General features: G+C 49.5%; 1 protein-coding gene across 4 annotated transcripts in view; it reads right to left on the bottom strand.

Moving 5' to 3' along the window:
- The window catches only part of PPP1R16A (protein phosphatase 1 regulatory subunit 16A), an 81,608-nt gene that overhangs the window by 7,898 nt on the left and 49,399 nt on the right, over nucleotides 1-24,311 (bottom strand). For 2 of the 4 annotated variants that reach the window (XM_073329909.2, XM_073329908.2), the window contains 4 exons: nucleotides 13,763-13,833; nucleotides 4,949-5,094; nucleotides 2,898-3,001; nucleotides 1,393-1,517 (listed from right to left, as the gene is read on the bottom strand). In XM_073329909.2, coding sequence (XP_073186010.1) covers nucleotides 1,393-1,517; nucleotides 2,898-3,001; nucleotides 4,949-5,094; nucleotides 13,763-13,833 — 446 coding nt within the window. Of the gene's footprint in view, nucleotides 1-1,392; nucleotides 1,518-2,897; nucleotides 3,002-4,948; nucleotides 5,095-13,316; nucleotides 13,450-13,762; nucleotides 13,834-24,311 lie in introns of those variants that run through there. The other 2 variants (XM_073329910.2, XM_073329911.2) reach the window with 2 other exon arrangements.

Below are 24,311 nucleotides of genomic sequence, written 5' to 3'. Positions count from 1 at the left end.
CCCTGGCTGGGATGATTTAGTTGGGGACCTGTCCTGCTTTGAGCAGGGGGTTGTACTAGATGACCTCCTGAGGTCCCTTCCAACCCTGATCTTCTATGATTCTATGAAGTTTCTAGTGTGAACTTGGGCTCAGATGGAGACCAGTCAGTTCCATCTGGGCCTGTCCCATTTGATCAGCAGTCTCCAGAGACAGAAGGGTATGGGGTCACCTCCTTCCCTGCTGTGATCAACAGGCCAAGGAATGGGCACAGAGGGGACAGCTAGCGAGCCAGCTGGCCATTCTTCCCAGGCCACACCCAAGCAGCTCTGCAGCAGGAGCCAACATGCTGTGCAAGGAGGGGGTTCCACTGTGAACTGGATCCTCCAGAGGCAGGCGCATGCAGGGCCTTGAGTATCAGGGCAGAGAGAGCTGGAGTGCGTGCTCAATGCGTAGCCAGGGCAGAGCATGGTGCATCGGGGAATGTCTTCACAGCACCCCATGCGGCTGAGGAGATGGACTGCTGCATTTTGTACTAGCTGGTGCTTTCTCAGAGCATGCAGCTTCTGGCAATGCAGGGTTGAAATGATCTACCCGGGTGGTCGCAGACATGTGAATCATTGTAACCAGGCCAGAGCCTGACGGGAGATGGGCAGATGTTCTGGCCAGACCCAGGTGGAAGTGGGAGGTTCTTGCTGCCATGGCTACCTTGACTTCTAACAGCTCTGAGGGACCCAAATGGACCCCAAGACCGTGGACTGCGTCTGAGCACTCCGATATATGAGCACGTGGACTGGGACTCTGTAGGTGGAGACACAGTGGCCCCAGATGGCTCTGTGGGCTCGGACTGAGCCGTTTCAGTGCATTTGTATTCACTGCACAGCCTTTAGGTGGGATGGGAGAACCCAGTGCTCAGCAATGGCAAACGTAGCAGGATGGACTTGCCTTGTCTGCGGACAGGAGATAGTTCTCCACCAGAGCCACAGGCGCTGTCCTAGGCCCCAGGACTGCAGCAGCTGCTGGGGGATGTGGAGACTGGGTTTTGCTAGCTTTCAGTTTGGCTTGCTTAGAGGCACAGGTGGTGGCCCTGACTGCTGGCAGTGCTTCCACGGCTATTGGTCTGAACAGGCAAAGTCCTTGGAAGGAAAAGCTAGTGGTTCCGGCCCTGCTGCTGGTGGCCTACGAGGCGTCCCGCATGCAGAGGAGCTCCAGAGCAATGGGTCAGTTCTAGTTTCTCCCCAGCCACGGCCGGATTGAGTATGTTCATCAGTGCTTTGTCCCCCAAGAGGTGGGGCTTGTGCTGCCTCCCTAAGACCAGTCCCCCACTCCGTGTTCCCCAGCAGCCATGGTCTCCTGCGCCTCACTTCTCGGGCAGAGCTCTCCCTAGCTCTCGGCACTATGACCGGGGAACTTACCAGAGTGGCACTGTGGTCAAGTGGAGTGTTCAGATCGGCACCTGCCTGAAGCAGCTTTCGGATATCTTCCACCATGCTGTGCTCCGTGGCAGCTCGGGCCTCCTCAATCGCCTCCTGAGTTATTCCTACACAGAGAGTAAGTGCCAGGAGGGTAGCCATGGTAGATGGGACTGGGAGCTGGCCTGTACCCCAGCAGCAAGGCTGAGAGGTGTTTGCTTATTGGACTCCAGGCCAAAGACAATGCTGGTTTCTTACAATCTGCACTAGTCTACCCAGGAAGACGCGCACACATCCCTTGCCCAAAAGCAGCCATCTACTTGGTCATCTACTCTGCACCGTACCTGAGTGACCTACTCCACTCCCATGGCTTTGCTTCCATCTCATTGCTTACAAAATCCACCCTTTCCCCTGGGTCGCTCCCCTCTGCTTAGTCTCCCATCTGTACCTGTGTCTCCAACAACTGGATCCCCACCATCAATCTCCCCCCATTCCCAGTTTTCCCCCAGGCCCTTCAACATCTACCTTCCACATCAGGGGCCAGCTCCTCCCTCCTCCCCTTCAGGGCTCAGGCCCACATTCCCCTGCTCCCTTGTCTCCCTCCACTAGCCTGCTTACCTAGTTTGACTTTCTTTCACCCTTAGCCATTGCCCATGTCGCCCTCGCTCCGTGGGACGTCCTTCCTGGTCCTGTATGCCAGACAACCCGAATGCTGCTCCTTCAAACCCCTCCTCAGAACCCATTTCTTCCACCAGCTCCGCCCTTGCCCCGCACTCCTGCATCAACTTGATGGGTTTTGTACATAAACAAATGGATGTGTTTGGTGCAGGTAACTCTCCTCGCCTCAAAGTATGCGAGCTTCCCATTACTCCCACTCTCCTTGCCAGCTAGCAATTCTCCCTGTGTCTAAGCAGGGTTTATTGAACGTAGACTGGTGGCTCTTCATGGGGAAGATCACTTCTGTCTGTCGTCAAGTGCCATGCACACCCATGGCACTGTATAAATAACAAAAGGAGCAAGAAATCAGTGGTCTCTATGCAAGAGGCTCATCACCCACCAGGAAATCTCCGTGGTTAAGAGGAAGGAGACTGCTAATAGGGTTCCCTACAGCCCTTTCCCAGCCCAGCCTGGAGCCATCTAGCAGGGGAGGAGTCAAAATCTGGATCTTAAGAAGTGATGCTCCTTCATTCTAGGATGTCTCTCTGTGTCAGGAGAGCACTAGAAACAGAAGCTGCGCAACGAGAGAACCCAACACAGATCTCACTGGAAGGTAAATGGGGCATTCTGGGTTGGACACTGCTGCCAAGGTGCCAACCCGCCCAGCCCTGACAGTGGCTTGCTGCACCATGGAGGGGGCTTGCAATGCCCGAACAGAATAGGACAGCCGGTGGGGGGGACGGACCAGGGGGTGGGACGACCACACCCAGCAGTGTGTGAATAACCATGAAACATCAATGTGACAACAGGGAAAGGGAATGAGACACCGGCCCAGGATTGGGGAGACTCACCCTGATCTGCCATGGCCGTTTCAATGTAGTCCAGCGTCACATCGTCCTCGCAGAGGTCGTATGGCATGTTCCCGTCTGTGTTCACGGCCAGGAGATTGGCACCACTGGGCAGGGGAAGAAGAAGAAATAAACAGTGAGGAAACAAGGCAGGTGGCTACCTCTCTGCTGTGTCCATGGTAATGCCATGCACAGCACCCGCGTGCCGCTGGGCAGCTAGCGTAACAGATACAAGGAGCCGTTTTTATTAACGAGCCACCAACGGCTTCTGGAAAACATTCTCCATGGGCATGATTCTGCCTGTCTTGTAGATTGGGTTTCTTGTCCCGCCTCCACTATGAGCCAGGGACGGCTGCATGAAACAGGATCCTTGCTCCTCAAGGGTCTGGCTGCTGCTTCTTCAGCAGAGCCCTGCAGTCCCCCTCTGGGGCACTGCACTCCGCTCCGGCACCACCCCATGTGATGGGCATCGGCAGGGACGGCTGGACTCCACTGGGGAAGGAGCAGCTCTGTTCTCCTGTTTCCACACTGATGTCCCTGGCAGAAGGATGAGGAGGTGGCAGAGGAAAAGAGTCCTCTCTCCAGGATGTTTTCAAAGAGGCGGGGGGGTGGGAGGGAGGGCACAGAAATCCAGCCAGTGGGAGTTACAGATCTGGTGTCTGATGAGATGCTGAAGAAGCCCATATTACCCCTGTTCTTTCAGGAGCCTGCCTGTCCCCATTTGCCTCCCGCATTGTTCCTACCCAGGCTTACTCCTCGCCTTCCCCAGGCGGCCCCAGATTGATGCACCCCCCGTTCTCCTCCTAACCCTACTTCCAGCTTTAAAACACAGACTCAGCTGAGGTGCTGCCAAGCGACCAGGGTGCCATGAGGACTTCAGGCAGCCTCGAGGGGCTGGGGGATCAGCAGGCAGGTCCATGCTTGTCCTCAGCTGGCATTCAAACCCCAGCCCTCCTGGGCAGGGAGTGATGGGGAAAGGCCTTTCATAACTCAGCCATGCTGTACAGCAAGAGCAGCAGCAGAGGATTTACTGACGCAAACTGTCTCGTCCAGCTGCAGCCAGGCCAAGGCCTCACTAACAGGAGATTCCTGCAGCAGCCCAGACGGAGGCAGATTGGGTTACTTGGTCAACAATACACCCCCATTAAACATTTACAGCCCTACAAGCAGGGTTCCAAACAACTACAACGGAGTCTGACAACGTGACTTCAATCTGAGGGGAGGGGAAATAAGCAAGCTGCAAAAGATGCAATTGTTCCAGGGGAGGCGAGCCCCCGAGGGTTAATACTCCGGCCTGCCTCCTCTGAAAACCTGGGCGTTCAAACCTGGCTTGGGTCATAGGAAAGAGAGATGCCTGGGCTAGGTATAGGACCTCTAGGTGGCATTCAGCAAATCATCCCTGACAGAGCTCAGCGACTGCATAAGAAAGTATGAGGACTGGACAGCAGGGGGTGCTCCAGAGTCAGGACTGGGGGTGGAGGGTGAGTGGAACTGCTGTGGGTTGTAGCCGTGTTGGTCGAGGTGCGGGAGGTAATATCTTTGATTGGACCAACTTCTCCTGGCGAGAGAGAAGCTTTCAAGCTGCACAGAGCTCTCCTTCAGGTCACAGGGGTAGAGACTGGGATAGAAACAGTCACAGCCTCTCCGGGTGCAGGAATCATCCCAGGCTGGGCTAATTCTGCCAGACTACCCAGTGCCAGGTTCACTTCCCTTGACTCAAAGCTAGGTCGGGGGGTGGCAATCCCAAGGCCAAGGAGGGTTCTAAGCAGTTCCGGGTGCCCTCACTCCAAGGCACCTTTCCTGCCCCAGGCTGCAGGGTTACTGCCCCAATCAAGTCCCAGGACCCTCTGAACTCCAGAGCAGCCGCTCGAACTGTCTCCTTCTGGGAGTACATCGCTCTGTTGTAGGTTTCTTCATGAGGCCTAACTCTCCCGCTCCTTCCTCACCTCAGGCTGGTCTGTCTGCAGCCCCTTTCCGCTACGGGGAGAGAAGGCCGCTCATTCCCTTCACCCGCCCTCACGCCCCCGCCCCGGCCCCCCGCGTGGCCTGCGTACTGTTTAATCAGCAGCTCCACCAGGTGCAGGTGTCCGCAGGTCGCAGCGGCGTGCAGCGGCGTCCAGAGCTCACTGTCGCAGGCGTTGACGTCAGCGCCGGCCTCCAGCAGCAGCAGGACCACGTCCCCGAAGTCGTCGATGCAGCACTGTAACATGAGAGGGAGCAGAACACGGCGGTTACTGCAGCTGGGGACTGACAGGCCTAGAGGAACAGGCCCTGTTTTTGCATGAAAGGTTCAGCCAAGACAGAGCAAGCTGCTGCCCCCTCACTGCAGGCCTCCACCAATTACCCTTAAACCTGTCCCAGAGGGAGCCCCTCTGGAGGGGGTGAGACTTGGGGCTCCATGGCTCAGCTAGTCCTTGGATACTTCATGGGAATGGCTTTTGTGAGGTGGATCTCAGCCACTAGGACCAGGACTGAAAGCCCAACTCTCTTGGTTAGAGCACAGGACAGGCAGCCAGGACTCCTGGCTTTAGGCTCAGCTCGGCTACGGACTTGCTGGGTAACTACGGCCAAGTCCCTTCCTCCTGTGTGCGATGGGCAAACTCTACTGACCAGACTCACAAAGAACTTGTGAGGATAAATTCATGGATGTCTGTAAACGGCTTTGAGATCTCTGGAGCGAAGGCCACAGCATTTCCTGCAGAGCACTAGAGAGCAGACAGGTAGAAATGACTCTGGGGCACTAGCCAAGTGCTGATTTTTTAACCCTCCGCTGGGAACCATCTTTGTTTGTTCCTAAGCCTGGTGGACGTGGGGGCCCAATAGGTCTCTGTCTCTGACGTTCATGAACCAGCAACCTGGAGAGTTCAGTTTCCTTTTGAAGGGGTCTTGGTTCAGATTTATAAGCAGCTCTTTAAGAATGCTGACCCTGTCTGACCAGGATGGGACTTGCTTACTCCCAGCAAACCAAGACATGGCAACAGCAGGAGAGGATGCCGGCCCGCCTGTTACTAAGGAAAAGGAACCTGCATGACAGGAAGGGGCAGTACACAGTGTTGTTGTATCTGTGTTGGTCCCAGACATTGGTCCAGAGCAGGGGCAGGGAACTTCTACCCACCAGCTCTCTGTCCCCACTGACCGCTTAGCTGCTGGGGGGATCCTGGTCACTGAAAACACCCACCAGAAGGGCTCTTGGGAAAGGAGGTGGAAGCAAGCCAGACCTGTTAGATGGGTGTGAAGGGGACATTGCTTTGAGAAGTTCTTAGAACTGATCGGTGGATTCATACTGCAAATTCCTGCCTGATGATGGACTGACAGGCTCCTAAGGGAGCGGAGGCCAATAACACACCTAACCCCTCTTCAGTACCATCTGCAGCCCATGTGAAGAGCTCCCGCCTTGTCACCGCTTGGAGCTCCTAGCATCGGCAGACAGGAAGTCCTGGCCTGCAGGAGGGTGGAGAGAGGGAGAAGGCATTACGTTCTCCCAAGAGTTCAGTGCATGCTGGGGATTGGTGAAGAGAAACACATCAGTGGCTTGGCATCAGGACATTCTCCAGATCACAGAGAGTGAGGTTCAAGAGAAAGGAAAGAGGCAGGGGACAGGGAGCACAGCGGAAAAGAGGGCCCTGGAGGGAACCTGGAAGAGCTAGGATCACTGTGGGCTTGATCCTCTTCCCACTGAAGTCAGTGGCAAAAGCTCCTTTACGCCAAGTCAGGGGGTTGGAGCCACTTGAAATGGGAAGTTTGGTCTTTTTGAACCCTAGGAGGCCAAATTCAAAGGGCTTAAGAACCGTGGGTACTGAAGACCATCAAGCAGATGAGCAGGGAGTGATCTGAAAACCAAAGCACCAGCCACCACAGAATCTCGACTGGAATTAGCAGGAGCCCAAACCCACCGTCCAGATAAAGGCGGTGGAGCTCCGCTGCTGTGTACTTGTGGCGTTAACTGCGGTCTCTGCACACAGCGCAGTGCTCCACACCAGGCGAGGCGCCCAGGCACCGGCCGGCACAACGTGACTCACCACACGGAACGGGCAGGCTCCACTGCTGAACTCGTCACATCGGCTAAAATATTAAAGCCCCAGTCAGACACCAAAGTTTGAGACAGAAAGAAATGAGACCTCAGCCAGACCGAAGGCCAGATCTACACTAGCGAGCTTAGAGCGGCACAGCAGTACGAGTGCTCATGTAGCCGCTCTCTGCGATGGAAGAGAGCTCTCCCGTCGGCACAGTAAGACCACCTCCACATGCGGCTGTAGCTACGACCCGCTGACAGCGCGGTCCACACCGGCGCGTCTCCCGGTGAGCAGGTGAGTCGCATCATACGTACATTTAACGTACACGAATTCAACTACACGCGCTTGGCAAAAAAAAGAAAAACAACAAGATACCTGTACACGATTCCGCCCACCATTCCACTCAATGAGCGTATGCCCCGGAGTGAGCGTGAGATGGGAGACGTGAATCTGCTGTTCCCTCAGTCGGTCTCAGTTCCTGCGTGCCTCTCATAGCGTGAGCAGCTCGCCGCGGTGAGTGTGATTCTCGTGTCTAAAGATTCGTATTTTTCATACAACATGGCCCCTAAACTCAAGCCAACTACTTCATCTAGTGCTCAGCCAAAGGAACAGCGATCTGTTCCAACGCTGGAGGAAAAACTGGCTGTGCTGGACTTATTGAGAGATGGTATGTCGGTCTCCAACATGGCGAGTAAATATGGCCACAACGAATCTAGCATCCATGCCATCAAGATTTGAGAGAGAGAAATTTGTCAAGCCACGGCATCAAGTGCTCCAATAACTGCTAAGGTGACGAGCCAGGTGCATGATAAAACTTTAGTGAAGATTGAAAAGGCATTAAACTTATGGCTGGAAGGCAAGAACCGTAAACGTGTGCCTATCGATGGCAACACATTGCGAGAAAAGGCTCTTAGCCTCTATGCGCTGTTCAAACCTCCCGCCGAAGAGGGACAGCCTTCTGAGGAGAAGGAATTCAAAGCCAGCCAAGGTTGGCTTAACAGTTTTAGGAACCGCTTCAACCTCAAAAACGTGCAGACTACTGGTGAAGCTGCATCTGCCAATGAAGAGGCAGCAAAAGCCTACCCCGAACAATTAAGGAAAATCACAGAAAAAAAGGGCTATCTTCCCGAACAAGTTTTTAATGCTGACGAGACTGGGCTCTTTTGGAAAAAAAATGCCGAACTGCACTTACATTTTGAAATTGGAAAGACAAGCCCCTGGCTTCAAAGCAGCTAAAGACCATGTGACTGTGTTGTTTTGTGGCAATGCGGCTGGGCATTTAATAAAGTTGGGCTTGCTCTACAGGGCTGGAAATCCCCGTGCCCTAAAAGGCAAGAACAAAAATCTCCTGCCTGTGTTCTGGCAATCAAATAAAAAGGCTTGGGTGAGGGCAGCATTATTTCTGGATTGGTTCCACAAGTGTTTCATTCCGGAGGTCAAACGGTACCTCGAAGGGAAAAGGACTTGACTTTAAAGTGCTGCTGATCGTAGACAATGCTCCTGGCCACCCTGCGACACTCAGGTTTGTGCATAACAATGTGGAAGTTGTCTTTCTCCCCCCCCCAATACCACCTCCATCCTCCAACCTCTCAACCAAGGCCTGATTCGCTGTTTCAAGGCCCTGTACACGAGGCTTACGTTCTCATGGATACATAGCGCTATGGATGCTGATCCCAATCTCAATGTGATGGAGTGTTGGAAGTCCTTCAACATTGCCGATTGCATCACTTATATTAAACAGGCAATGGATGCAATCAAGGCTGAAACAGTCAATGCATGTTAGCGAAACCTATGGAAAGAATGTGTGAATGATTTTAAGGGTTTCCCGACCATTGACAAAAAAGTGAAACGCATTGTTCAGGTGGCCAGGCAAGTGGGTGGTGGTGGTTTCATCAACATCCTTGAGGAAGAAATTGAAGAATTAATCGAGAGCCATAGAGAAACATTGACTAACGAAGAGTCAGAGGAACTGATAAAATCGCCTATAGAAGACGAAGATGACGACGACGACCAGGAAGAGCCAGCAAGTTGGAATCTTCATAAATTTGCTGAAGTGTTCCAAGCAGCGAAACACTTGAATGATTTAATTTCTGAATACGATCCCTCTATGGAACGGAGCCGCAAAATCACATGGAGTATTACGGATGATTTGAGACCGCACCAAGAAACGTTTGAGCCGCTCAAGAGACAACAGCGACAGTTGCCGATCACCATGGTTTTCAAGGAAAAACAACCAGCAGCAGACGAGCCTATGCAATCAACTTCTTGAGCTGAATCAGAGCCAACCACTTCATCTCCGACTCTCTCTCCATCACCCAAGCTCTCCGCCGTCTCCTGGATCGACATCAAGCCCTGACGACCCCCTGTAATTACCCCCCTGTAATGAAAGATACAATGCTGTAAAATTATATTTTGCATATGTTCTCTTTATTATATACTGTACATTACTGTATACATTATACAGTTATACATATTACTGTACAGGGCTGTATACACAAAACCATGTACAGTATACTGTACTTTATGGATGATTTAAGGGATTTTCAAGGGTAATTTTGACTATACACAATTTTTGCCTTACACGCTGACTTTAGAACCTAACCCCCATGTAAGATGCGACTCCACTGTAACTTACATCACTCAGGAGGGTGTTTTTTCACACCCTGGAGAGACATAAGTGGTAGTGTAGACAACCACTGCGACTGGCTATTACTCACCATGTGTTTACACTGCAAAGCCCCTGTCACCTTGTATCCTACAAGGATGGGGAGATGGCAAAAAGCAAAGGAAAAGCCTGTGGGAGAAACAGCTAGTGTGAAATAAACTCGTTTGCTGTTATCGCTTTCACACCTGAGGCAGCAGACATTTCATGGAGATTAGCAACTAACTAGCTGGTGTATACAGCAGTGTAATGTGGGTGTTCGACTCTATGACATTCATTCTGAGAGTCCAAGGCCAGAAGGGACCACTGTGATCATCTAGTCTGACCCCCTGTGTAACACAGGCTGAAGACCTGCCCCCAAGTCATTCCTAGAGCAGATCTCTCAGGAAAACCGCCAATCTGGATTTTAAAACGGTCAGTGATGGAGAATCCAACACAACCCTTGGTAGCCTCTTCCAATAATGAAGAGGCTATTAAAAATTGACACCTTATTTCCCATCTGATTGTGTCTAGCTTCTTCAACTTCCAGCCACTGGATCGTGTTAGACCTTCCTCTGCTAGACCGAAGAGCTCATTATAAAATACCTGTTCCCCATGTAGGTACTTATAGACTGTGATCAAGTCACCCCTTCACCTTCTCTCTGTTAAGATAAATAGACTGAGCTCTTTCTTTCCATCGCCATAAGGCAGGTTTTTCTAATCCTTGAATCATTTACATGGCTCTTCTCTGAACGCCCTCCAACGCATCACCACCCTTCATGGCTGGGACTGGAAAGAGCACTGCTTCACTCTGCCCTCATCGGGTTGCCTCTAGCCTAGAGTCAGCAAGGTGGATTGGATGATCTTGTATCTTGCTTGCAGAGCCATTAACAGGTCCTGATGTCAGTCTATCAAGAGTCATGATGCAACAACACTGGCTGGAGGGTGTCAGAACATCAGGATACACAAGTCTGTCTAAACAAATGTTAAGAAGTGGCAACCCTGCCAAGAGATGGTTGCTGGGGCCTGGGGGTATTTAATTACATTGCTACTAGATTGCTGGGCCATTTACAATCCTCTAATTCCTTCGGGGCGTGTGCTTTCCTTAATCCAAGTATCTGCTGTTTTCATTTGGGTATGTCAATACACATGCTTGTCTCAGCACAGACATTGCTGGCTCAGTGTTTGTAAATACTGGTCACTCAGCCTCTCTCTGCTGCAGAGGAGCATCATGCAGCTTTCACAAGGATTTATCTCCCCACTGTATTTTTCACTGAATGCATCCGATGAAGTGAGCTGTAGCTCATGAAAGCTTATGCTCAAATAAATTTGTTAGTCTCTAAGGAGCCACAAGTCCTCCTTTTCTTTTTAAGGATTTATCCATGTTCCTTTTAGCAGCCAATCAAAGCAAACACACTCATGCCACACCACACACATCAGACTATCCACACCTAGGAACTGCCATGTCAAATGAGACAAGTGATTCACTGAGTCCAGCACCCTGTCTGTGACAGTGGCCAACACCGGCTGCTGCAGAGGAAGGGATGAAAATTTGCAGTGGAAATTTGCAGTGGACAATTACACAATGGACAATTGCCCATCAGGGAAGTTTCTTCCTTACCCCCCTTCAGCTAGTGTTTGGCTCATGCCCTGAGGAAGGGGAGTTTATAGCCCTGTAATTTTTTTCATCCTATCTAATCTAATTATAGATGTTCTCACTGCCCATTTAACTGTCCGACCCTAATGCAAACCCTTTGCCTCAATGCTGACTAGTGGTAGTACATACTGAGTAAAAAGAGCACCAGTTTTAAATTTATCACTTTACATTTTGATTAACTGTCCCCTTGTTCTTGTAATGAGAGGAAGCACTTCTGTTTGTCCTACTGCCTTACTCTACAGCATGTGGTATTTTGTATACCTCTGTTTTACCTTCTCTTATTCACCCCTTTCCTGTCTTTTCAGTCTCTCTTCATACAGAACTCTTTCCAGGTCTTTATTTTTATCATCTGTATCTGAACCTCCTCTCTATTTCTGCTATGTCCTTCTTGGGATAGAGACCTCCACTGAACATAGTGAGGGCCGGTGAGTGTGTCCTACCGGTGATTTATAGAGCAGCATCAGCATATTCTCAGCATTACTCGCCACCCCTTTCCTTACACATCCTAATGTCTTGTTTGTTTTTTTGACTGCTGTTGCACACTGAGGAAAGGTTTTTATTGTACCCTCCACAGTGATGCCTGGGTCTTTTCCTCAGCTCAAGATGGAGCATTTCAAAGCAGAGCCTCCACCAGCACCTTCTACTTACTAAAAGTGAAGGTGGCTGCAGCTAGCTCCGGCTCACTGAAATGCTGCCACTCGTCTCCGGGTAAGCCTCGACTAGGCGAGTCTGTGAAAGTTTCACTAAACCTGAGCTTAATGAAAAAGTGCACAAGACAGCAACGGGCAAGGACGGTGAAAGGAGAGAGAAGACAGATGATGAGAGGGGGCCAGAGTCTGCTTCCTCGGAGCAGACATCTGAATAGAGAAGTAATGGAGAGAATTCCCATAAGAGAAGCAAGAAGACTCCGCTGTGTCTCAGGCCATTAACTGCTCTGAGTCAGTCATCAGCCTCTAGGACGTGCCTGCTGCTGTAACAGTTATTGTTCAATTAACTCACTCTAGGTGGGAATGCCCCGTTGCATTTTACTGCTTGGTTATTTACTTAGCTCTGTAGTTACCGACATCATAATATGGGGGATGATTCAAGGCTGCTAGGTGAGCCATCAGTGACTGGACTGGAATCGTGAAGATTTTTGGTGGCTGTCGGAGGTATCAATGATTATGATTTGTGGTCGTTATGCCATACGGATGGTTAGCAATTATGAGTTTTAGCAGCTGTGGTTCATTCCATGTTAGTTTGTAATGGGTCCAAAACAGCTATTCACCAGATCATCTGTAACCTTTCGAACAAAGTTTGCTGGGGAAGGACCAGCTTGTGGCTAAAGCACAGAACTAAGAGTCAGGACTCCTGGGTTCTATTCCTAACTCTATAACTAATATGCAGTGAATAAAGTCACTTCACCCCAGTGCCAAAGTTGTAAAATGCATTTATTTTGGCAGACAGATACAGATAAAAGCACCAGTCGTGTGCTTGGGGCTATAAAGGAAATGAAATACAGACTGTTCCTGGCTCAGAGAACTCACACTCCGAACACTAGAACTTCCCTGGATAACAGGGGGGTCATGAAGATGAGAGAGAGAGATCACTTTGAGAAGCACTGGAAGGTGCTGGAGAAGAGCAAGACATTTTATTATCATCACTGAGAGACTGTCAATACTCTGAAGTGCAAGAACCATTGTGAGTGATAAATTCAGGCACTAATTTCTATATGTTCACTGGGGGAGAAAAATCTACCTTATTTTCAAGCTGCACTCATGTCTGTGATTGCTAAAAGCACCACCTTGTAGCTTCCAGTTGACACTCAGCCCCTCCCTCGCCAGTGTTCCCAGCCCAAGTCGCGAGAAAACTCTGGTCCAAGGTCTGCCTTTTCTTCAAAGTATCGAGAGCCCAGATCTAAGCCATTGGAAGCAGTTATTAGCTGCAGTGAGAGATTATGTCGCCTGTGGTACCCGCATCTCTTATTTCAAGCATCGAAGGGGTTGGGGTATTGGGGGATAAGAAAATAGGAATGATCCCACTGGAACCACCAGGTGGTGCCTCCAGAGTCATGTCTAGAACCTGCAGCTTCAACTCAGTTTAAAGTCATCGTGACTAAGAAAAATACTGACCCTGCTTCTCGGCCCTTCCCTCCTGCAAAGCTGGTGTCTGATGGTTGGTGCAGCTACTCCACACAGTAAGGGATTGGGGAGCAGTGTCCTTGACTCAGGTGAGAAGAGTGAGCTGGCAAAGGGACGCATTTAGCTAGAAGGTGGAGACAGAGAAAGAAGGGGAGTCAGGACAGATTTCTGCCTCAGTTACTAGCACAGGACTGGCGAGGCACTGCCTTCAGGGAGGGGGGAGAGGCTACATGGTTGTCACAGCCTCCCAAGCCAATGTGACTGGAGGAAGTGAAGGTAAGTTAGAAGCCATGAGACTGGGGGATGCAAGACAAGTACTGAACAGAAGTGCAGGGACTGGACACTGAAAAGTGAACTGCAGCAGAAGCACAGATTGCGGGGAAGGCTCGGTAGCTGAAAAGGGTTCTTGCCAGTGGGGACCTCGGAAGGCTGCTTACCTGGTGCAATGCAGTGAGGCCATCTTCATTGTACAAACTGGGGCTGATGCCACGCTGAAGGAACTGGCGAACTGTAAAAAAAAGAGCTTTTAGACAGGGGTCTCCACACACTCACCTGCAGCTACAAGGGTCACTGGGGCAGGGGGATCCAGAGGGATTTCTGGTAGGTGTAATCAAGGCAGAGAGAGGAGACAGCCAAATATTTTCAGAGGCACAAATGATAGTCAGGTGCCTAACTCTTTGACTTTCAGTGGGAGTTACGTGCCTAGCTGCCATGTGCCTTTGAAAATCCCCCCCACAGTCCTGAAGAGCACAGGGGCAAGTACTTCCCCTTGTAACAGAAACATGCCTTGCATTGTACACACAGCCCTTATGTCTGCTTCAGGGGAATCCAGAAACAGAACTCACCCCTAACAGACCGGGTGGTCCCCTGCATACCAGTAGGTGCGCTGGACTGAAAGAGAATTGAGTTTTGATGGCCTGACCTCAAGAGAGAGAGAGAGAGTGGAGACTGAAGAGCTACAGAGAAAGAAATCGAAGGTGATTAGGGGTCACGGGGGGGGGGGTTAAATGTAATGAGAGAATGCAAAGAGGAGTGTTACTTGGGTTAGAAAGAAGAAGGGAAAGATGGGGGCTTGATTGAGGTAATCAGCTTTTGCAAGGACATCATCAAATTGGCCAGTCCCTCTTCCTTCTCACCACCGTCTACTAGTAAGAGAACACAGAGACACCTTAATATTAAAAGGACAGGACGTTGAAAATGAAACAAAAGGAACGACAGGAAATTGGAAGGCTTAGATTTTTACTGGTAAATGTTGATTTCACTGAACACACACAAGCTGTCAATAAATATTTCCAGCGATAATCACTGGAATTTACAGAGAGGCAAAGTAAGGAAAATGCTGCTTGAGAACCTGCTGGGGTTTGGTTTAAGGCAATTTAATTTGTATATTTTGACATGTGATGTTGGACAATTTGAGTTTTAACAGTTATAAAGCTTTAACTTTTTGAATCTCAATCTCTGCTGTCATGAAATAATTATGGTCTGACCTCTCCATAAACTTCCCACAAATCACTTAAAACCCATAATTTTGTGCAACAGTGAAAATTTAAATGGATAAAAATAGAAAAATGCTTAAAAGTAAATATCAATACGATCTGGCAAGATCATCAACATTAAGAATGGAACTCTGCCCTATGCAGTGTGATGTTAACCTGTGGAATTCACTGCCACAGTCACTTAGATCCAGGTACTGTGGCTGGATTTTAAAATGGGCTGTAGAGTGTATCTGATTCTTCTCAAGTGAAGGGTGATTTAAGGTGAAGCTTTGTATGCTGGGACCCGCAGACTCACAAGCCACATCATTGTGCAGAAGATCCAGGGCAGTCAGATATGGGAGTATTTCCATAAGCCTTGTTCTACATCCTTTTATAGGACCAGTAGTTGGAGAGCTAATGTGTCAACCACTGGAGTAATACAGGGGTGCTGTGGTTGTGCTGGTCCCAGAGACAATGGGTGAGGCTCTCTCTCTCACCAAGCGAAGTTGGTCGGTTGGTCCAATAAAACACATCACCCATCCTCTCCTTTGTCTCGCTCATCACTGGGGTGTTAGGGACACGGCAGCTTTTCTTTGCACAAGACCTCCCAGATAGCGCTAGACCCTCTACTGCTGTGACCCTGGCTGCTGCCTCTTTTGTCTAGCAAGGAATGTTGTAGCACCGCGATACACAATCTGTGCTACAACTAATAACTGAGTCACAGGAGCGGATAGTAAATGGTTAAAGCTACAGTACAGCCGGACCTTAGCTGTGTCCCTGTACTTGAGTTGAGATGCTGGACTGCCCAAGGCTTTAATCCGTTACAGGGACACGTTAAGCTCCAATCTACAGTACAGTTTGTGACCATTTTTAGCTGAGTCAGGGGATAGCCATGTTGTAAGTAGACTCCTGCCATGGTTTTAAGATAGACTGTGCCTTAATCACCAGACTGAGTGGGGTGGAGATATGGTGAGGTCAGGTTTTAAAAGTAAAGGTCAGTAATGGGCAGAGGAAGGTAAAACCAACAGTTAAAGACAAGAGCTATTTTCCAAGGAGACTGAATTACCAACAATCTCAGACCCAGAGTGGGCAAAAGAGGAAAATACACAGTGTCATCAAAGGTTTCAGAGTAACAGCCGTGTTAGTCTGTATTCGCAAAAAGAAAAGGAGGACTTGTGGCACCTTAGAGACTAACCAATTTATTTGTGCATAAGCTTTCGTGAGCTGTAGCTCACGAAAGCTTATGCTCAAATGAATTGGTTAGTCTCTAAGGTGCCACAAGTACTCCTTTTCTTAGTGTCATCAAAGAGTCCAAATTAGACTTACTTAACTGATTAGGTTCCAGCCCCCCCCCCACACACACACACACCAGAGGTAAGGAAATCAGCATGTCTGTTGCTCTGCAGTTCACCTTTGGAAGCATTTAACACTAGCCTTGACAAAACACTAGATGTCATCAGAGTAAGGAAGAGTCCTGCACTGGTCCCTGCGGGAAGGACTAGATGATCCAAAATCTTTTCCCATCTCTTAATGTCTATCATTCTAAATCCTCAGGTAAAGTGGTAAAACAAACCCAATGAGATTACAGGGCTCTGGTCACAGTTAAGCGAAAGCCAGATTAACTGAGAGGGCTCTGAGATCTCTCACTGACTGCTCCGCATTATGAATACATCCGCTTTTGCTCATGTGACAGAATCCACTGTGGGTGGCATGGAAATGAGCCTTGGTCAAGGACTGTGAAGCAGGTAATCCTCTCACCTTATCAGAGCCCCTCCACTTTGAGAGCTGCCTCAGCAAACTAAAGCATGATAGACTCCAGATGGAATTCCTTTGCACTGCTTAGTTTGGAAACACCTCTAGTTCCTAGGGAGTGTGAGAGAACTGGTTCAACTGGTCAGTGCCCAAGAGGAAGTCTGCATCTGTGCAGGCTGCTTCTCCCCCCACAACCAGCAGGAGATGCTATCCTTGGATTAGGACCAAGAGAAACCAATAACAATGTGTATCAAAGGGTTCAGATAAGGTTCTTCTTGGGTCTAGCTACCCTGCCCACAATCCGTTCCCCAGGAGTCCATGGGTAGGTGTGCCCTCTGCTAGAGGTAGCAATGCACAGGAGGGTTTCATGGCCCTTGTTTGACGTTATTCTTCAAGAGTCATACAAATTAGGATTTGGAAAGAAGTCCCCAGCTCTGCCTTCCTCTTCTCTGCCTTTGGCCTCCCCGAGCTCCAGCTCTTCATATCTCGCAGGATGCTGCTGCTCACCCTCCTGATACACACAGAAATGGGATTCCAGACCCTCATGCTCAAAACAATGCCACCAGTCTTAGATCTCATTTAACAGGCAAAGCAAAAAAGATTTAGATCCGGGCGCTGGAATGGGACATAGGAGACCTGGGTTCAATTCCCGGTTCAGCCACAGACTTCCTGGGTGACATTACGCAAGTCACTTACACCACCCTGTGCCTCAGCTTCCTGTCTTCAAAACAGGGATAACTGTCCCTGACCTCCCAGAGGGGCTGTGAAGATAAAATCCATTAATGATTTGAGGCGCTCAGACACTAGGGTGTCCGGGGCCGTATAAAGCCCCTAAACAGAATAGAATTCTGCTGGTTTTCAAGGCCTCACTGGCCTTCCCCCAGCTAATCCTGCATCTTGCCTGATTCTTTTTTCTCCTCTCCCCATTCATCTATCACCACCCTCATCTCTGCCCCGTCACATGATATACCTCTAATCAGACAAGAGCCTTTCCCACTGCAGCTCTGAGTGCCTGGAATGCTCTGCCTCATCAACTGTCCAATTCCTTAAAAGTTCATAGAATCATAGAATATCAGGGTTGGAAGGGACCCCTGAAGGTCATCTAGTCCAACCCCCTGCTCGAAGCAGGACCAATTCCCAGTTAAATCATACCAGCCAGGGCTTTGTCAAGCCTGACCTTAAAAACCTCTAAGGAAGGAGATTCTACCACCTCCCTAGGTAACGCATTCCAGTGTTTCACCACCCTCTTAGTGAAAAAGTTTTTCCTAATATCCAATCTAAACCTCCCCCACTGCAACTTGAGACCATTACTCCTCGTTCTGTCATCTACCACCATTGAGAACAGTACCATTCAAACTATTTTTATACAAATATGCAAATATCTAGACGTTTCCAGAGGTGCTTTAAACAAATCTAAGGAATACAATAAAAACCATCTTCTCTTTTTCTCCCTGGCCCAGATCTCTTCATCTCTCTCTGCTACTCAACTCTGCCAAGAGTGTGGAGATCATCCACTGATGCCGTCCAAAATAAAAGTTTTTGTACCATGCGATTTCTTTCCCTGGGAAACAATCAGCTCAAAAGCAACTACTGCTTTGATTAGGGAGGTTCCTTCACCAAATTTTCCAGCTGGGTTAAAAAAGGCACAAGATCAACTGGATTATCAAGGTCACACACTGCGTCAATGGTTCAGCCAGAATTACCAAAGAACCAAGGAGCCATTTGGATCTAAGGCCTTTATTCAGACCATTGGGCCTACCTGCTCCTAGGAGCGGTTCTGATCAGTGTTTACGATGGACACTGAAGAAGATATTCCATTATGACTGAGAAGAACACTAGGTTGTGCTCACCTGAAAATTTCTTTTATTCAAGTAATGAAGTCTGCAGATCTGTTACAATAGGTACTTCAACCTGCATGCAGCCTAGAGCAGAACCAGACCTGTCAGTCACTGGCAGCAGGGGAATGCCCTGCCCTCTGACATTCCCTCCAGTTGAGAGAGCTTCCAAAGCCAGGAGAATTCAATTCTACTGTCTTGAACTACAGACTGTGTTAAACATACCTTCAGGAAAAAGCACAACAATTTATCTTATTGCAGAGCATGGAGAATTCCCTCTATGAGACAAACCTGAATCTTTGTATGTCAGTTTCTACTTTGGTTGATCCATTTGTCCCAGGGTGGGCCTGATCTGTGGACCTTATTACTCACAGAATGGAAGTTTTCAGGTCAATACAGATTAATTGTCCTATTCTTCCTTGTGCTAAGGTCCACAGATCCCTTACACTGGGATTTTCACAGCAGTGTGCCTCCACGCTTGAAAGCAGGATCATCCTTTAAATATGAACATCCCAAAGCAGGTATATTACATATCCTTCATATTCCCCTGGGCATTAAGGTGTGGAGAAGATTTCTGCTCCCCACCTCCAGCCCTCCAAAAAAGGCATCGGATAAAAACTGGATGACCCATATATAGCATTATGGTGAATGCATGTTTTGATGACCACCTAAAGGACTTGCTTAATGTCACCTAAAGACAAGACTTCTCTACCCAAAGACTGTTACTATTCCTAAGGACTGTATTTTGATGCTTAACAGAAGGAAGAAAAATGTCTGACCTTACTCTGGGAATCAATGCCTTGAAAGTTCAAAACTACGTGTCCGAATTAGAAGCACAATACTGAAAGAAAAGGAGTACTTGTGGCACCTTAGAGACTAACCAATTTATTAGAGCATAAGCTTTCGTGAGCTACAGCTCACTTCCTCAGATGCATCTGAGGAAGTGAGCTGTAGCTCACGAAAGCTTATGCACAAATAAATTGGTTAGTCTCTAAGGTGCCACAAGTACTCCTTTTCTTTTTGCGAATACAGACTAACACGGCTGTTACTCTGAAACCAAGCACAATACTGAGTCTCATCAAAGAAAGCTCTCAACTTCAAAAACTCCTCTGATTGGAGACAGTAGCTGTCAGGAGGTCTACTCTAATAAATCAAGACAACTCCTGCAGGGGTTCAATCTGGGTAATGCCATAAGGAGCGGTATGAGGTTCCATGGTTGTGCTTTATGGTCCTGTGGGTTGTTACCCTCATGGAATATTTAATGTCAGGATTCATACAAAACTTCCTTTTCTTGAACATTATACTCCTGAGACCCGACTTTTGGGCTTGGCAGTCCTATACCCACACTAAAGCCCTCCTGGAGGAACTCATGGCTAAGCTTCATTTGAGTTACATGCTAGTTAAACTATGGACTTTGCACAGCCAGCTGAATAAATTCTACTTGTCAACTTCTTTGAGGGTCCGTAAGCATTTTAAATCACTTCATCCAAGTACCCACTTTGAATCCATCTCCTCCTGGATGGAGGACTGGTTTTGGTAACAGCAAACAATGAGCTAGAAACAGCCGAAGGTCCACAGACCAGAGAGCTATAACCTCTTCAACAGCATCACTGCTGTTCTCTGCTTTTGATCATTTGTACAATCCTGGGGACCAGGGGAAAAGGCGTAGAACAGATACTTTGCCCAGCTTTGCAAGAGGTTATTCACCACCTCCCATCCCAGGTCCTGACACATGGAGAGGCCACAGGGCACTTTGCTGTTTCCATTTGCCAAGAGGTCAATCACCAGCCCCTCAAGTTGAGGTAGAATGACTGGATGCTTCAGGGGGCAGATTCCACCCTGCTTATTCTAACTTCTGGCATTTCAGTCTTGGTTTTCCCCTCCCTCTTGAGGGGCAATGCACAGAGTTAAGAAACTTCCTCTGCCTAGATCAGGAATAGTTATTTCTCTCTGGGGTAGGGCGGATCACATTCTTCTCAGTTTATTCATGAAAACCCCATCAGGTGTGTTGACTGTCACAATCAGAACAAGAATGTAACCCTTGATACTCCAGAAACTATCGCTGTTTTTCAGCTTTCTCTTTGCATAGCGCCATGATCAGAAAAAATTGTCTAGGAAAATAAAGTACATTTCTTTCTTCCTCAAAATCAGTATTAATACTACCATGATTCTGAAAGACCCTGGGAGCACTTGTCGGATCAAATAGTGTTTATCAAAGTTCAGGGGGTGGGGGTGGGAATTTGCTATCCAGTGGCAGAGTGGAACAATTATCTGAGGGATGGTAACACGGGAATGCAAAGATAAACCTCCCATAGGAACTCGCTCACATGCTTCAGACAGAACTATGCTCTGTTTGTTCCAAACTCTCTGAGGCTAGAAACAGAGGAGTGGAAATTAGTTTTATTGCCCCAATTTGAAGTAGATGGTGGATGGTTTTCATTCACATTCTTGCATTTCCGTGGGTTGCTTGAGATTGGGACAAAGCTGTTCCTGGGATTTCTTGTAATTTCACAGAGTGCCCCCCCTGCAGTGTCCCGTTTGCTCCCATAATCCAGGGTCTAACTCCAGAAAGGGCTGGTTCAGGGTCACGCAGACAGCTCTGAGGTAACGGAGGGCAGCTGTGGACCTCGCCCCAGCATCCTACACATGTTCTTTCTCCCCTTTGCAGCATGGTATTTTCTCCTGTTGTACTTCAGGGACTGCTTCAACTTGCCATGTGACCCGGGTTGCTTGCTATAGCACCTGTCAGCAGCCAGGAGAGTACGTCAACTTTTCCCATGACTCTGAACAGCCTCAGCTTTGCAAAAAGTTTCCCACCGTTTGAGTAAGAGCTGGAAACTGATCTGCCCAAAGCCCCAGTTGCCCTTGTCACACTGATTTCTACCCTTCTGTACTGGTAGGTTGAGAGGGCCCCCACTTGCAGTGCCACTCACACACGTTGGCATTGCTTGCCAGAGCAGACGGAAGCGCTTACGCTCTCAGATAACACTTCATACTTAGTTTTTGGTGTGTGGCGGGGGGGCGGGGGGCGGGCTGTTGGTCTGAGACCACCTGCAAGCTTCCAGGCCCTGGGGGACTAGGGCTGAGGTCATGCTTGCCTGCACCAGGGTGCCTGTGAAGGGCCTGTATGGTGAGGTGGACCCTTTTTCAGGTAAAAATCTCCCCCAGGGAGAAACACTGAGTGTCCTTGACCAGCAGGGACAAGAGCCATCGTTCCCTTTGCTAGCGACACTCAAGCTGAAGCTGAATGGCTGCACACTGAAGAACCTTCCAGCCTCACAACATGGAGGCCAGGGGGCTAGAAAGAAAAGTGGTGAGTGCCTGCTTGTTCTTCCAGACCTGGGCTGCTGTCCCCCTTCTCGTTCCATGGCCAGCTCTAGAGAGGAGGTGAGATAGCAGTAGTGAGGCATGTCAAGCTACAGTGATCAATGTGCTGTAAGAATCCACATAAAACAGAACCTGCAGCAGCTGCCAGGAATCATAACCTGGACATTAGGGTGTGGTGACCAGCAGCAGCAGCTGGAGATGAGAGCCCAATACTTCCCGTTATTTAGCTGTGGCAGGAACCCACATTCCCTTATTAAGTCCTCTAAAGCAGGAGTTCTCAACCTTTCTCTTTCTGAGCCCCCCCGCACATGGTAGAAAAACTCCAAGACCCACCTATCTCACAACAACTGGTTTTCTGTATATAAAAGCCAGGGCTGGCATTAGGGGGTAGCAAGCAAGGAAACTGCCTGGGACCTCATGCCTCCGGGGCCCCCACAAATCTACATTGCTCAGGCTTCGGCTTCAGCCCCAGGTGGCAGGGCTCAGGGCCCTGGGCTTCAGCCCCATGCGGTGGGGCTTCAGCTTTCTGCCATGAGCCCCAGCAAGTCTAATGCTGGCCCTGCTTGGTGGACCCCCTGAAACTTGCTCGCTACCTCCGCAGGGGGCCCCAGACCCCTAGTTGAGAACCACTGTTCAAAAGGAGCACGAGGAGCAGGATATACAGCTGATCCAAATAGCTGGCCTCCCTCCCATGAGGAGGAAGAATTTCCTTTTATGTGTACAGATGCATATACCCAAAGAAACCAGCACATGTCTGTAGCCTGGTCTTTTCTGCATGGACCTGCCATGTAGCACTCTCTGTCGGTGAGCAGGGGACCCAGTGGTGATATATTTTCCCTTTGGGAGTCAGCCCCTAGGATCCTGCTTCAGAGCTGGGGAGAAAGGCTGGGCATAGATATTTCTCCAAAAATATTTCACGTGACTAGTGACCTCCCTGCCCTCAAAGAGGCGGGGCTTAGTGTCTCCCTTCCTGCACGTGGAACACTTCTGGCTTTCTCCAGGAAGGTTTTGGCCTGGGACTCAGGGATGGGCTCCCCAAAAGCTCTACCCCTCTCTACAGCATAGGATCCACACAGATGAGCCTGTGTTTCCCCAGATCTCAGCCTGGAATATGGGGGATGGTGGTGTTATAGAAAGGGAGGGAGCTGGGCCTGAAGACCCCTTACCACACTCTCTGGCGCTGGCAGAATTAGTGCTGTGTTCAGTACCCTCCATTCATGACCCAGGGGGAAGCACAGAGGAAGGAGGCAGCTAAGCACTGCAGACATATGCATGGCTGCTGGAGTGGGATGTAGGAACTCCAGCACAATTCTCCATCTGGTGCACTGTCCTTCTGGCTTTGCTCCCCGCGCAGAGACGGGGCGGCTGAGGTTATCCTGCCCAGACTGGGCTGTGAGGGAAACTCCACTCTGCCCAGAGAGTCGGCTGAGCTCCCCAGTAAGACATGGAATAAGTTGGGAGAAGCAGGAGACACAGACCCATCCTTTGGCCTCTGGCTTTTCTTGGTCTAGAGCTCCCTCCCAGAAATCTGCAAGGGTACCAGCTACTGCCAGTGCCCCAGGAGGGGAAACAGAGCTGAGGGGACAATCGCCCCAAAAGGTGAGTGCAGCGGGGATGTGGCAGGGAAGTAGACAGACACTAAGCCAGACGTTGGTCAAAATCTGAAGTTTGGAGTTTCCTGCTGAAAAGCCTGGCAGCAGAGAAGGGTGGGGGAGCCACTGGAGAGGCAGGTAACACTGTGGGAACTTGGGGAGGCGGGACGCTGCTAGTGACTGACAGGGCTGGTCCCGCCACCAAGCTGCAAGCATGCAGACATCAAATATATCATCCACTGGCAGGGTTTATCAGGTACACACAGAGCATTCAAGCTGGCTTGAAGGTGGGTTGGACACTTCCCACTCAGCACTGTGCTGCCCACTGCCCCCCGAGTCACAGTGATCCCCAGACTCGTTACCAAGACCGCAGTGCCTCCCCTCTGAAAATCTAGAGAAACACTGATTGTGAATCTGCCACATCACTTGATTTCTGTTTAAGGTTCAATGGTGCTGCCTTCCCTGCTGACGGGCATAGGCAAAGCAGCTCAGATAAGTCCGCCCCCTAGCCACAACGTAATGAGTTTTCAGCAACAAACTGGGGTGCATGCTAATGTTTGTGCAGCTGTGTGTGACCAAGCACAATCTGCTGAGGTTAAAATCATAGAATATCAGGGTTGGAAGGGACCTCAGGAGGTCATCTAGTCCAACCCCCTGCTCAAAGCAGGACCAAGCCCCAAGCCTGACCTTAAAAACCTTTAAGGAAGGAGATTCTACCACCTCCCTAGGGAACCCATTCCAGTGCTTCACCACCCTCCTAGTGAAAAAGTTTTTCCTGATATCCAACCTAAACCTCCCCCACTGCAACTTGAGACCATTACTCCTTGTTCTGTCATCTGCTACCCTCAGAGCAGTCTAGATCCATCCTCTTTGGAACCCCCTTTCAGGTAGTTGAAAGCAGCTATCAAATCCCCCCTCATTCTTCTCTTTTGCAGACTAAATAATCCCAGTTCCCTCAGCCTCACTCATTTTTGTTGCCCTCCGCTGGACTCTTTCCAATTTTTC

The sequence above is a fragment of the Lepidochelys kempii genome, chromosome 2 (genome assembly GCF_965140285.1).
Source record: "Lepidochelys kempii isolate rLepKem1 chromosome 2, rLepKem1.hap1, whole genome shotgun sequence".
Taxonomy (NCBI): domain Eukaryota; kingdom Metazoa; phylum Chordata; order Testudines; family Cheloniidae; genus Lepidochelys; species Lepidochelys kempii.
This window is presented reverse-complemented; position numbering and strand designations above follow the sequence as displayed.